The following is a 14,730-nucleotide window of genomic DNA, read 5'->3' as shown; positions in this document are numbered from 1 at the left end:
ATATTTTTCAAATAATTCTCTCTTTGTAAACTTTGTTCAATGCATGCGAGATTGCGAGTGCTGCCGTATGTTTGAATATGACCAGTCGTTTTCGCCGTCATCACCCAGGTTTAGTGCCAGAAGACGCGAATGAGAAGCCGCGCGCGCTGTGAGGAAATGTGTCTCTGTGCGCTCATCCGAGAGCGCGCACACGTCTCTCAGCGCGCAAATATTGAGTTCTCTTTCAAGTCTTGCTCTTGAACGGACAAACTCACACAAAACGTATGTCAACATGTCCATCTTGATGAGTATCCTAGCAGACATAGTCTGAATATGCCTTAAGTGAACTTTATACAGTCGATAAAGACGACGCATATCCAATCATTAGGTCTTAAAGGGGCAGTATCATTAGGTCTTAAAGGGGCAGTATCATTAGGTCTTAAAGGGGCAGTATCATTAGGTCTTAAAGGGGCAGTATCATTAGGTCTTAAAGGGGCAGTATCATTAGGTCTTAAAGGGGCAGTATCATTAGGTCTTAAAGGGGCAGTATCATTAGGTCTTAAAGGGGCAGTATCATTAGGTCTTAAAGGGGCAGTATCATTAGGTCTTAAAGGGGCAGCATCATTAGGTCTTAAAGGGGCAGTAACATTAGGTCTTAAAGGGGCAGTAACATTAGGTCTTAAAGGGGCAGTATCATTAGGTCTTAAAGGGGCAGTATCATTAGGTCTTAAAGGGGCAGCATCATTAGGTCTTAAAGGGGCAGTAACATTAGGTCTTAAAGGGGCAGTATCATTAGGTCTTAAAGGGGCAGTAACATTAGGTCTTAAAGGGGCAGTAACATTAGGTCTTAAAGGGGCAGTATCATTAGGTCTTAAAGGGGCAGTATCATCAGGTCTTAAAGGGGCAGTATCATTAGGTCTTAAAGGGGCAGTATCATTAGGTCTTAAAGGGGCAGTATCATTAGGTCTTAAAGGGGCAGTATCATTAGGTCTTAAAGGGGCAGTATCATTAGGTCTTAAAGGGGCAGTAACATTAGGTCTTAAAGGGGCAGTATCATTAGGTCTTAAAGGGGCAGTAACATTAGGTCTTAAAGGGGCAGTAACATTAGGTCTTAAAGGGGCAGTATCATTAGGTCTTAAAGGGGCAGTATCATTAGGTCTTAAAGGGGCAGCATCATTAGGTCTTAAAGGGGCAGTAACATTAGGTCTTAAAGGGGCAGTATCATTAGGTCTTAAAGGGGCAGTAACATTAGGTCTTAAAGGGGCAGTAACATTAGGTCTTAAAGGGGCAGTATCATTAGGTCTTAAAGGGGCAGTATCATCAGGTCTTAAAGGGGCAGTATCATTAGGTCTTAAAGGGGCAGTATCATTAGGTCTTAAAGGGGCAGTATCATTAGGTCTTAAAGGGGCAGTATCATTAGGTCTTAAAGGGGCAGTATCATTAGGTCTTAAAGGGGCAGTATCATTAGGTCTTAAAGGGGCAGTATCATTAGGTCTTAAAGGGGCAGTATCATTAGGTCTTAAAGGGGCAGTATCATTAGGTCTTAAAGGGGCAGTAACATTAGGTCTTAAAGGGGCAGTAACATTAGGTCTTAAAGGGGCAGTATCATTAGGTCTTAAAGGGGCAGTATCATTAGGTCTTAAAGGGGCAGTAACATTAGGTCTTAAAGGGGCAGTAACATTAGGTCTTAAAGGGGCAGTAACATTAGGTCTTAAAGGGGCAGTATCATTAGGTCTTAAAGGGGCAGTATCATTAGGTCTTAAAGGGGCAGTATCATCAGGTCTTAAAGGGGCAGTATCATTAGGTCTTAAAGGGGCAGTATCATTAGGTCTTAAAGGGGCAGTATCATTAGGTCTTAAAGGGGCAGTATCATTAGGTCTTAAAGGGGCAGTATCATTAGGTCTTAAAGGGGCAGTATCATTAGGTCTTAAAGGGGCAGTATCATTAGGTCTTAAAGGGGCAGTAGCCTTTACTGCTGTCTGTTTAATGTCAAACAACAAAAGACAAGGAAATTACTCACTGCTCTTGATTGAATAGCTTTTGTAAGTTTAATAGGATTCATTTTTAATTTATGCACTCAAATATGCAATGTTATTTTACATTTGAATCATTTCTGTACCTGAAAACTAATGTTAGACATACCTGAAAAGCATATCTAGCCGAACCATATTGTTGATCTTATTTATTTGTGGTTATCATTTTTATGTGAATACTTTTATATTTTGATTTGAATATATGTTATATTATTTATTTTAATAAAAAAGTACAACAAATGTTACAATTTCAATTGAATTGTTGAAAGGTGTATTTTTAATAAATACAACACATTCCCAAAGTCATGTGAAATAATTGTTACATAATCGTGATTTCAATATTGACCAAAATAATCGTGATTATGATTTTTTCCATAATCGAGCAGCCCTAATGTGGATACATATAACGTTATACCGCATGACTTTGCCTACCAAAACAATTGAGAAACTTCTCCAAATGTCAGACTTTTGCTTAGCTTTTGTGCTGTAAATCCCTCGTTTGAGGTTCTTTTCTACATCATCTATTGACATCTTCTCCATCATGTCGTTAGGCAACCTCGCTATCCCGCCGATTCCCGCTGTGGTTTTTTAGCCGCTCATTCCCGCCCGCAGCAAAATTCAAACCGCCCGCTCACGCGAGATTTACGTTGGGTCCCGCGGGACTCAATCCCCATGCAGCCCTAGTGCACACTTTAGAGAAGCATTTCAGTGTCTCAGACTGACACACACACACACACACACACACACGTGCTTCTAAAGGCAGAGGCATATTGTTTTTTTAACCTCTTAACAAGCGCCCCATTTTTTAGGAATTCTTTGAAAACGATATACCCAAATGAAAATGTCTGCAGCTCTTAAACCCTATGGTCTATATTCATAAACCTGGTCTTATTTTAAACTAGACACTTGAAATATTGCTACCCAAGAGTCATAATAACTCAAAGTAATATGGGAACAGAGTAATATACATGTAAATATACATGTAAGTGACTCACGTTTTTTGTTTTTTGTTTTCACTTAGGGAAAAAAATATTATAATTTAATGTTAAGAGCCTGAAAATAACTTAAATATAAAACTGAATGTCTAATCATGTCATGATTCAAATATGAGGATGATTCTCTCAGTAATGTAGCTTCTGTGAGCTTTTATGTCAAGAAAAGTCTAGGCGTCATTTCAAAAAGGCCATTTATTTCAGAACATTTGCTATTGTAAAGAGTAGTTTTTCATTCAAATAAATCTGCAATAAACTGCAATATACTACTAATTATAATGGATAAACAGTTACTGAAAAACTAAAGCAACTATTTACAGAGATTACAAAGTGTAAAAAACTCATTTAGCTGATGGGAAGCGTCTGTGAGAGACAGCGCGCTCCACTGCAGTTGCGCCATGGAGAACGTGCAGCCAGCGCGCAAACAGTATTCACCAAAGCCTACTTACGCAAACTGCGCAAGATAATGCCTTTTGATTGGTTACTAAGTCCATCAATCAAACCTTTGTTGGAAAGGCATTGGCTGGGCACCGAGTGCCTTTATCCAACGAAAACCATGGGCGCAATGATTGACAGCTCACCAAGCCTGTAAGGCACTTCCTCTATATGATGCATCCCAGAAGAGTCTCTGATTGAAGGAGAGAGACGAGGGAGGGTTTAAAATACGTGGGAGAAGCTATTCTAGCAGGGGGAGTTTGCCAGACACGGAATAGAATCGATATTTCATTGAAAATGGACATGATTGATCACGCTAACTCAAAACTCTCTTGCAAACAACGGAGGATTTTTAGTTTTTTCCCTATTTTTTCGTTGTTTTGGATTAAAAAGTGGGATGCATTTTGAAGAATGGACTCTTACACAGAGATGTATGCGGGTGTTTATTGGATTCGTCCGATCTGATCTGAACGACAGGAGATGAAAGATGAGTAACGCTGATATTATGCTAATGTTTACATGGCCGGTCCTTTAGTGTTTCATTTAACCCTTTCCTCTCTGGTGTATTTATTGCAAAAACAAGTTCAGAACATGAATCTTGAGTGTTTTAGCTTTCAAATGATGCATAGTTTGTGATAGTTGATTGAATATTTTGTATAAAACAAAAGTAAATAAAAGTACACACCCCCCCACTTCCGTCAACCCCCCCGTCCACGATCCGATGCGGGTTAACAAGTTAAATGGATAATATATTTATTAGGGCTGTCAAAAGATTAATCGCATACAAAATAAAAGTTTGTGTTTACATAATATATGTGTGTGTACTCTGTTAATTATTATTTATATATAAATACACACACAAGCATGTATATATTTAAGGAAAAAATATAATTTTTATATATAAAACATTTATATTTATATATATATATTATAGATTATATAAATGTATATATAGTATATACATGCAAATATTTCTTAAATATATACATGAATGTGTGTGTATTTATATATAAATAATAATTAACAGAGTACACACACATACACTAACCCTAACCCTAACCCTAACGAATCATCAAATGCCACATCATTAATCTGCCCTATACTCATCTAATGAAGTGTCTATCAGCTCATGGTTTGTGTGTGTATAAGAGAGAAAGAGAACATGTCAGTTTTTCATTAAGACTGAGTATCTGAGTATTGTAGAGCTTGTGGTATTAATTTCCACAAGCAGATACACATTGTCGGTTAAAAACAAGAAAGTGGCTGGTAGGGTTAGTGGACAAGTGGACAACAAAGTACATTCCATCCCTGACGGGAACCAGAGAACACACACTCATTAGTGCACACGAACCAGAGAACACACACTCATTAGTGCACAGGAACCAGAGAACACACACACTCATTAGTGCACAGGAACCAGAGAACACACACTCATTAGTGCACGGGAACCAGAGAACACACACTCATTAGTGCACATGAACCAGAGAACACACACTCATTAGTGCACATGAACCAGAGAACACACACTCATTAGTGCACATGAACCAGAGAACACACACTCATTAGTGCACATGAACCAGAGAACACACACTCATTAGTGCACATGAACCAGAGAACACACACTCATTAGTGCACATGAACCAGAGAACACACACTCATTAGTGCACATGAACCAGAGAACACACACTCATTAGTGCACATGAACCAGAGAACACACACTCATTAGTGCACATGAACCAGAGAACACACACTCATTAGTGCACAGGAACCAGAGAACACACACTCATTAGTGCACATGAACCAGAGAACACACACTCATTAGTGCACAGGAACCAGAGAACACACACACTCATTAGTGCACATGAACCAGAGAACACACACTCATTAGTGCACGGGAACCAGAGAACACACACTCATTAGTGGACATGAACCAGAGAACACACACTCATTAGTGCACAGGAACCAGAGAACACACACACTCATTAGTGCACATGAACCAGAGAACACACACTCATTAGTGCACGGGAACCAGAGAACACACACTCATTAGTGCACATGAACCAGAGAACACACACTCATTAGTGCACATGAACCAGAGAACACACACTCATTAGTGCACATGAACCAGAGAACACACACTCATTAGTGCACATGAACCAGAGAACACACACTCATTAGTGCACATGAACCAGAGAACACACACTCATTAGTGCACATGAACCAGAGAACACACACTCATTAGTGCACATGAACCAGAGAACACACACTCATTAGTGCACATGAACCAGAGAACACACACTCATTAGTGCACATGAACCAGAGAACACACACTCATTAGTGCACATGAACCAGAGAACACACACTCATTAGTGCACAGGAACCAGAGAACACACACTCATTAGTGCACATGAACCAGAGAACACACACTCATTAGTGCACAGGAACCAGAGAACACACACTCATTAGTGCACAGGAACCAGAGAACACACACACTCATTAGTGCACAGGAACCAGAGAACACACACTCATTAGTGCACAGGAACCAGAGAACACACACTCATTAGTGCACAGGAACCAGAGAACACACACTCATTAGTGCACACGAACCAGAGAACACACACTCATTAGTGCACAGGAACCAGAGAACACACACTCATTAGTGCACACGAACCAGAGAACACACACACTCATTAGTGCACAGGAACCAGAGAACACACACTCATTAGTGCACACGAACCAGAGAACACACACACTCATTAGTGCACAGGAACCAGAGAACACACACTCATTAGTGCACAGGAACCAGAGAACACACACTCATTAGTGCACAGGAACCAGAGAACACACACACTCATTAGTGCACAGGAACCAGAGAACACACACTCATTAGTGCACGGGAACCAGAGAACACACACTCATTAGTGCACATGAACCAGAGAACACACACTCATTAGTGCACATGAACCAGAGAACACACACTCATTAGTGCACATGAACCAGAGAACACACACTCATTAGTGCACATGAACCAGAGAACACACACTCATTAGTGCACATGAACCAGAGAACACACACTCATTAGTGCACATGAACCAGAGAACACACACTCATTAGTGCACATGAACCAGAGAACACACACTCATTAGTGCACATGAACCAGAGAACACACACTCATTAGTGCACATGAACCAGAGAACACACACTCATTAGTGCACAGGAACCAGAGAACACACACTCATTAGTGCACATGAACCAGAGAACACACACTCATTAGTGCACAGGAACCAGAGAACACACACACTCATTAGTGCACATGAACCAGAGAACACACACTCATTAGTGCACGGGAACCAGAGAACACACACTCATTAGTGGACATGAACCAGAGAACACACACTCATTAGTGCACAGGAACCAGAGAACACACACACTCATTAGTGCACATGAACCAGAGAACACACACTCATTAGTGCACGGGAACCAGAGAACACACACTCATTAGTGCACATGAACCAGAGAACACACACTCATTAGTGCACATGAACCAGAGAACACACACTCATTAGTGCACATGAACCAGAGAACACACACTCATTAGTGCACATGAACCAGAGAACACACACTCATTAGTGCACATGAACCAGAGAACACACACTCATTAGTGCACATGAACCAGAGAACACACACTCATTAGTGCACATGAACCAGAGAACACACACTCATTAGTGCACATGAACCAGAGAACACACACTCATTAGTGCACATGAACCAGAGAACACACACTCATTAGTGCACATGAACCAGAGAACACACACTCATTAGTGCACAGGAACCAGAGAACACACACTCATTAGTGCACATGAACCAGAGAACACACACTCATTAGTGCACATGAACCAGAGAACACACACTCATTAGTGCACATGAACCAGAGAACACACACTCATTAGTGCACATGAACCAGAGAACACACACTCATTAGTGCACATGAACCAGAGAACACACACTCATTAGTGCACATGAACCAGAGAACACACACTCATTAGTGCACATGAACCAGAGAACACACACTCATTAGTGCACATGAACCAGAGAACACACACTCATTAGTGCACAGGAACCAGAGAACACACACTCATTAGTGCACACGAACCAGAGAACACACACTCATTAGTGCACATGAACCAGAGAACACACACTCATTAGTGCACATGAACCAGAGGACACACACTCATTAGTGCACACGAACCAGAGAACACACACACTCATTAGTGCACACGAACCAGAGAACACACACACACACGTTAGTGCACATGAACCAGAGAACAAACACTCATTAGTGCACATGAACCAGAGAACACACACACTCATTAGTGCACACGAACCAGAGAACACACACTCATTAGTGCACAGGAACCAGATAACACACACTCATTAGTGCACATGAACCAGAGAACACACACTCATTAGTGCACATGAACCAGAGAACACACACTCATTAGTGCAAGGGAACCAGAGAACACACACTCATTAGTGCACAGGAACCAGAGAACACACACTCATTAGTGCACATGAACCAGAGAACACACACTCATTAGTGCAAGGGAACCAGAGAACACACACTCATTAGTGCACAGGAACCAGAGAACACACACTCATTAGTGGACATGAACCAGAGAACACACACTCATTAGTGGACATGAACCAGAGAACACACACTCATTAGTGGACATGAACCAGAGAACACACACTCATTAGTGCACATGAACCAGAGAACACACACTCATTAGTGCACATGAACCAGAGAACACACACACTCATTAGTGCAAGGGAACCAGAGAACACACACTCATTAGTGCACATGAACCAGAGAACACACACTCATTAGTGGACATGAACCAGAGAACACACACTCATTAGTGCACGGGAACCAGAGAACACACACTCATTAGTGCACATGAACCAGAGAACACACACTCATTAGTGCACATGAACCAGAGAACACACACTCATTAGTGCACGGGAACCAGAGAACACACACTCATTAGTGCACGGGAACCAGAGAACACACGCACTCATTAGTGCACATGAACCAGAGAACACACACTCATTAGTGCACGGGAACCAGAGAACACACACTCATTAGTGCACGGGAACCAGAAAACACACACTCATTAGTGCACATGAACCAGAGAACACACACTCATTAGTGGACATGAACCAGAGAACACACACTCATTAGTGCAAGGGAACCAGAGAACACACACTCATTAGTGCACAGGAACCAGAGAACACACACTCATTAGTGCACATGAACCAGAGAACACACACTCATTAGTGCACGGGAACCAGAGAACACACACACTCATTAGTGCACAGGAACCAGAGAACACACACTCATTAGTGCACAGGAACCAGAGAACACACGCACTCATTAGTGCACATGAACCAGAGAACACACACTCATTAGTGGACATGAACCAGAGAACACACACTCATTAGTGCACAGGAACCAGAGAACACACACTCATTAGTGCACATGAACCAGAGAACACACACTCATTAGTGCACATGAACCAGAGAACACACACTCATTAGTGGACATGAACCAGAGAACACACACTCATTAGTGGACATGAACCAGAGAACACACACTCATTAGTGGACATGAACCAGAGAACACACACTCATTAGTGGACATGAACCAGAGAACACACACTCATTAGTGCACATGAACCAGAGAACACACACTCATTAGTGGACATGAACCAGAGAACACACACTCATTAGTGGACATGAACCAGAGAACACACACTCATTAGTGGACATGAACCAGAGAACACACACTCATTAGTGCACATGAACCAGAGAACACACACTCATTAGTGGACATGAACCAGAGAACACACACTCATTAGTGGACAGGAACCAGAGAACACACGCACTCATTAGTGCACAGGAACCAGAGAACACACACACTCATTAGTGGACATGAACCAGAGAACACACACTCATTAGTGGACATGAACCAGAGAACACACACTCATTAGTGGACATGAACCAGAGAACACACACTCATTAGTGGACATGAACCAGAGAACACACACTCATTAGTGCACATGAACCAGAGAACACACACTCATTAGTGCACATGAACCAGAGAACACACACTCATTAGTGGACAGGAACCAGAGAACACACACACTCATTAGTGCACGGGAACCAGAGAACACACACTCATTAGTGCACATGAACCAGAGAACACACACTCATTAGTGCACATGAACCAGAGAACACACACTCATTAGTGCACATGAACCAGAGGACACACACTCATTAGTGGACATGAACCAGAGAACACACACTCATTAGTGGACATGAACCAGAGAACACACACTCATTAGTGCACAGGAACCAGAGAACACACACTCATTAGTGCACGGGAACCAGAGAACACACACTCATTAGTGCACGGGAACCAGAGAACACACACTCATTAGTGGACAGGAACCAGAGAACACACACACTCATTAGTGCACGGGAACCAGAGAACACACACTCATTAGTGCACATGAACCAGAGAACACACACTCATTAGTGCACATGAACCAGAGAACACACACTCATTAGTGCACATGAACCAGAGGACACACACTCATTAGTGGACATGAACCAGAGAACACACACTCATTAGTGGACAGGAACCAGAGAACACACACACTCATTAGTGCACGGGAACCAGAGAACACACACTCATTAGTGCACATGAACCAGAGAACACACACTCATTAGTGCACATGAACCAGAGAACACACACTCATTAGTGCACATGAACCAGAGGACACACACTCATTAGTGGACATGAACCAGAGAACACACACTCATTAGTGGACATGAACCAGAGAACACACACTCATTAGTGCACATGAACCAGAGAACACACACTCATTAGTGCACACGAACCAGAGAACACACACACTCATTAGTGCACATGAACCAGAGAACACACACACTCATTAGTGCACATGAACCAGAGAACACACACTCATTAGTGGACAGGAACCAGAGAACACACACACTCATTAGTGCACGGGAACCAGAGAACACACACTCATTAGTGCACATGAACCAGAGAACACACACTCATTAGTGCACATGAACCAGAGAACACACACTCATTAGTGCACATGAACCAGAGAACACACACTCATTAGTGCACATGAACACTGCTGTAAGAGTGTGATGAAGTCTGGTGTAAATATGCGTCTATAGAAAGTGTTATAACCCATTCCTTACAGTGTTATTACATTAGTACAGTAAAATAACCACATCAGGGTTTCTGCAGTTTATGAAGATGAATTTATGACCTTTTGGAGAGCAATTAAAGAAATAAACTGAAGGGAACACAACAGCTGTTCTCTAAACCTACACGATGAGTATTAAACATTGGTTGTTGTAAACAAATACTGTTGTGCAAGAAAATTTCAGACTTGTCTGACAATTAAAGTATTATATCATATCATTAGAGACACTTCAGTCAGATTTCTGTCCCTCCATTGACAGTTTAAGCAACTTCCACTGAGACCTACTTCAGTTTATATGATATTCTGTAAATAATTTCATTTTTATGAATGGATTCTGCAATTCAAATCACAGGGCCCTGATTTATTGCCATGATATTAAACTCCAATTTTACACATTAAGGCCTTAAATTGTATTTTAAAGATCCGCGGAAACTGTAAATAATAAAATACTAACACAAGTCTCTTAAGTACTAGCACTCCAAGTAGTCATTGATATTGTCATCCGTTTATTCCAGTCAGTATGAGTTACTACTACAACACACCCTAAAGTAGTGAGATAAGTAAAGTTATCAGTAAAAGTGTAAAGTGTGAAAGGTTAAATCTCATTAGTGTGTGATTTCTCTCAGTGGAAAGAAGAGGAAGTAGCTTTGGCCATTTCTCAAAACAACAACATTCGTTTCCATATGAGAGTTTAATGAGTGAACTATCCCTTTAACATCTGATCCTCAGAGCGAACAACGGAATAGTACAGGATTGAATACTACTATATTTCTAGTGAATAAAACCTAAACAGAGTTAAACTGCGGTCACGTGGTGTCGGATCATGACTGACACTCGGTGTGTATTTTGTGAATGGTGGCGAAACCGAGAATTACACAGACAAACTCCATTTCCACGACAAAACGCTCGACGTGTGCGTGTATTTGACACGAAATGTGGGATAGAACGGGTGTGTTTATCGAGGAAGAGTCGCGGAGCGCCGTGATTCCGTCTTTTGGCCGTTCATTCATGAATCGCTCGGTTTGCCTCAGAACGACAACATGGCGGAGCCATTTTAGGGAATTAATTGAAAACATCTTTGTTTCGCTTTTTAAAGGTTTCCCGTCGAACACACTCCGAAAAAAAACATGAAATGGCGTATTTTAGGAGCTGTGAGACGCCTGACAGGATCTCGGCGGGAGCGCGCGACGGTTCTCCTCAGAGTTCCCAACTGAACTTTTCCACCGTTAACAGCCGCGGATATCAGCGATTAATCCCTCACACACACACACACACATACATATAAAGTTCTGAATGGAAAATCAAAATCCAAAAGCCCTTGCCTTCCAGGTAATACGCTTTACACCCGTCGTCGCGGAGCTTGTGCAGGAGCAGCCCGAGCACGGATCCCGCGGCGCCGCTGTCCGGCCACTCCACCGTCGCCTCGTCGTACAGCAGAACCGTGTCCGTCTTACAGCGCCGCACGAACTTCTCCTTGTCCTCGTTGTTGGGGATGATGGAGCGGATGGGCAGGTTGCCCTTCTTCAGCCTCCGCAGCATGAGCCCCGGGATGGCCAGGTTGATGGCGGACTCGATGTGCGAGGACTCGAAGAGCTCGTGCGAGCGGCAGTCGAGCAGCAACAGCGCCGCGCCGCCGGACTGCAGCTCCTCCTGCAGCCATTCCGCGCTTTTGCTCGACATCATCATCGCGCCGCTCCAGAGGGTGTTTTTCATGGGGGAGAACGGGCGAGGCGGCTGTGTCCGACAGAACGGGGCGAAACGGCGTCCATACGCGGCAGGCTGGTCCGTCAGATCCGGTGAAGAGCGCGGCTCATGATCGCGATCGCTCCGCTCGCCTGGTTCTCATCTTCTGATGGCGGTTTGACAGGCTGCAATAAAGCGATCGCGTCATCGCACGAGTGGGAGGAGTCTGCCCTGGAGGATTTAAAGACGCAGCGCCTCTTATTTTCCCTCGCAAAATGATGACGCGGTTAACTCTTTCCCCGAATCACAAATCTTTAATGGCGGCCAGATTGTTTTGTTGTATCTGTAAACAGTCATTATATAGTAAAAGAAAGAACAGAGCCTTTTAGAATATTAATTAATTAAATTTTTTTTATCAACAACAGGGTAAGTTTCAATTAAATAAAACAAAAAACGTTTAAAACAAGAGATTTCTCTCACGCTATTGAAAGTCAATGGAACCAAAACTTTGATGCTTCAAAAAGTTCATAATAGTTTGTAAAAGTAACCTAAATGGCCTATAATGGCCAATGCCAGCGCTTGGGCTCTTCACATCAGAACATGTTCATATTCTGGGAATGTTTGCTCATGTCCTTCAGAATGAGCTGAACGCTGTACGGCTAATACGGCTAGCGTTAGCATCGTCTCTGACTGTATTCACAGAGACTAGAGCTGTGGCGTTAGTTTAACCTTAACACACTCACCGTCTGCGGGATTCACACACACACATTTATTATGCTGAACACACTCACCGTCTGCGGGATTCACACACACATTTATTGCTGGACGTGACATAAATGATCCCCTCAGTGTTCAACTCTTCCTGAGTCTCGTGTGTGTGTGTGTGTGTGTGTGTGTGTGTGTGTGTGACTCCGGCTCAAACTTGCGCGGCTGCTCCACAACTGCTCATTTCTGACATTAGTCTGAGTGAGATTGGCCTGTTTTGTTGTTGATGGAGTATCTGAAGCTCCGCCCTCTTCTGGAAGGGGGCGGGGAGCAGCAGCTCATTTGCATTTAAAGGGACACACACAAACGGCGTGTTTCTGCTCACACCCAAATAGAGGCAAATTTGACGCTATAATAAATGATCTGAGGGTGTTTTGAGCTGAAACGTCACACACACATTCTGGGACACGAGAGAAAGATTACACCTTGTGAAAAGAATAATGTGTCCCCTTTAATGCAAGTCTTCAGGAGAGACACAATCCCTCTATCTGATGTGTTTGGAAAGGCATTATTAGCTCAAGCATGTCAGCCGTCTTTACAATGGCTCAAAGATTTGTTGTCCAGCTGAACTATTGGCTCACTGTGCTTCTCATGTTGGAGATGAAACACCCTGACGAAGGCCCGTTCCAACACCTGTCCCGCTCCGGATATCAGCTGAACATCTGGAACTCTGGCCACTCGTGCTCAGGCTCTTCATGTGGACTTCAGGGCTTGATGGTGCGCTGGCCCTTTAAGGCTCCCGCCTCTCTCTATCTGTGTGTGTGTATTGTGAATGAATCCACCGGTTTAAAAGGTAATCTCATTAACCATCAACTCCCATTCACCTCACGACCGGTTCTGCGGATTCTGATGGGCTAGAGATGAAGGATTGAGACGCGCTGGTGATTGAAGGATTGTTGATTCACACTGAAGGAGTGGAGGAGTGTGTGAATGAAGCGGCAGATGCCGGGTACCTGTGACTGAGTCTGGCCCAGATGCATGCTGGGAGCAGGCCGGACACAATGGCCGTGTGTGTGTCCAGTTGAGTCAGACAGAGAGAGATCCTCTGACAGGAGAACGCAACACCACTGGCCTACATTACCCATAAATCAGCAAATACTGCCCACAGACTGAAACATTCACCAGTGCTTATAATGTTTACACACCGGGCGGTCGAATGCTTGGCTCTGATTGGCTGATGAAGGTGTGCAGGAAGTAGTTCCAGCAGGTTTGGACCGCATTACAGTTCCATATCCCTCCGCCCAATGATGTCAGAGACCCTTACACACCACAGGAGGAACACACACATTATTTACATGCTTAACTGTGTGCGGCGTCACGTGTGTGTCATGTGATCATGCCCTCATGTCATGTCTGCTGTGTTCTCATTGGTTGTTTTTGTCATTGGTTCGTGTGACCCTGGTCGAGTGTCCGCTGTGGTCAGTTTGATCATGGCCTTGTTTACGTTTGGAAAACGGACAGACACACACACTCACAGTTTCAGTATTTGCATTAAGTTCTTTTAGTGGGTTTTTGTCCACATTTGTTTTAGTATAATGT

The 14,730-nt window shown here is 43.1% G+C and overlaps 1 protein-coding gene across 1 annotated transcript in view; it reads right to left on the bottom strand.

Annotated features, from left to right (window-relative positions):
- Nucleotides 1–12,587, bottom strand: part of dusp7 (dual specificity phosphatase 7) — a 22,995-nt gene extending 10,408 nt beyond the window's left edge. Inside the window, exon 1 of the mRNA XM_079844036.1 lies at nt 12,066–12,587. Coding sequence (XP_079700162.1) covers nt 12,066–12,456 — 391 coding nt within the window. The 5' untranslated portion in view covers nt 12,457–12,587. The remainder of the gene's footprint in view (nt 1–12,065) is intronic.
- Between the last annotated feature and the right edge of the window lie 2,143 nt (nt 12,588–14,730).

Source organism: Gobio gobio (genome assembly GCF_949357685.1).
Source record: "Gobio gobio genome assembly, chromosome: 19".
NCBI lineage: Eukaryota > Metazoa > Chordata > Actinopteri > Cypriniformes > Gobionidae > Gobio > Gobio gobio.
Note: the sequence above shows the minus strand (reverse complement) of the source record. Positions and strands in the feature narration are given on the sequence as shown.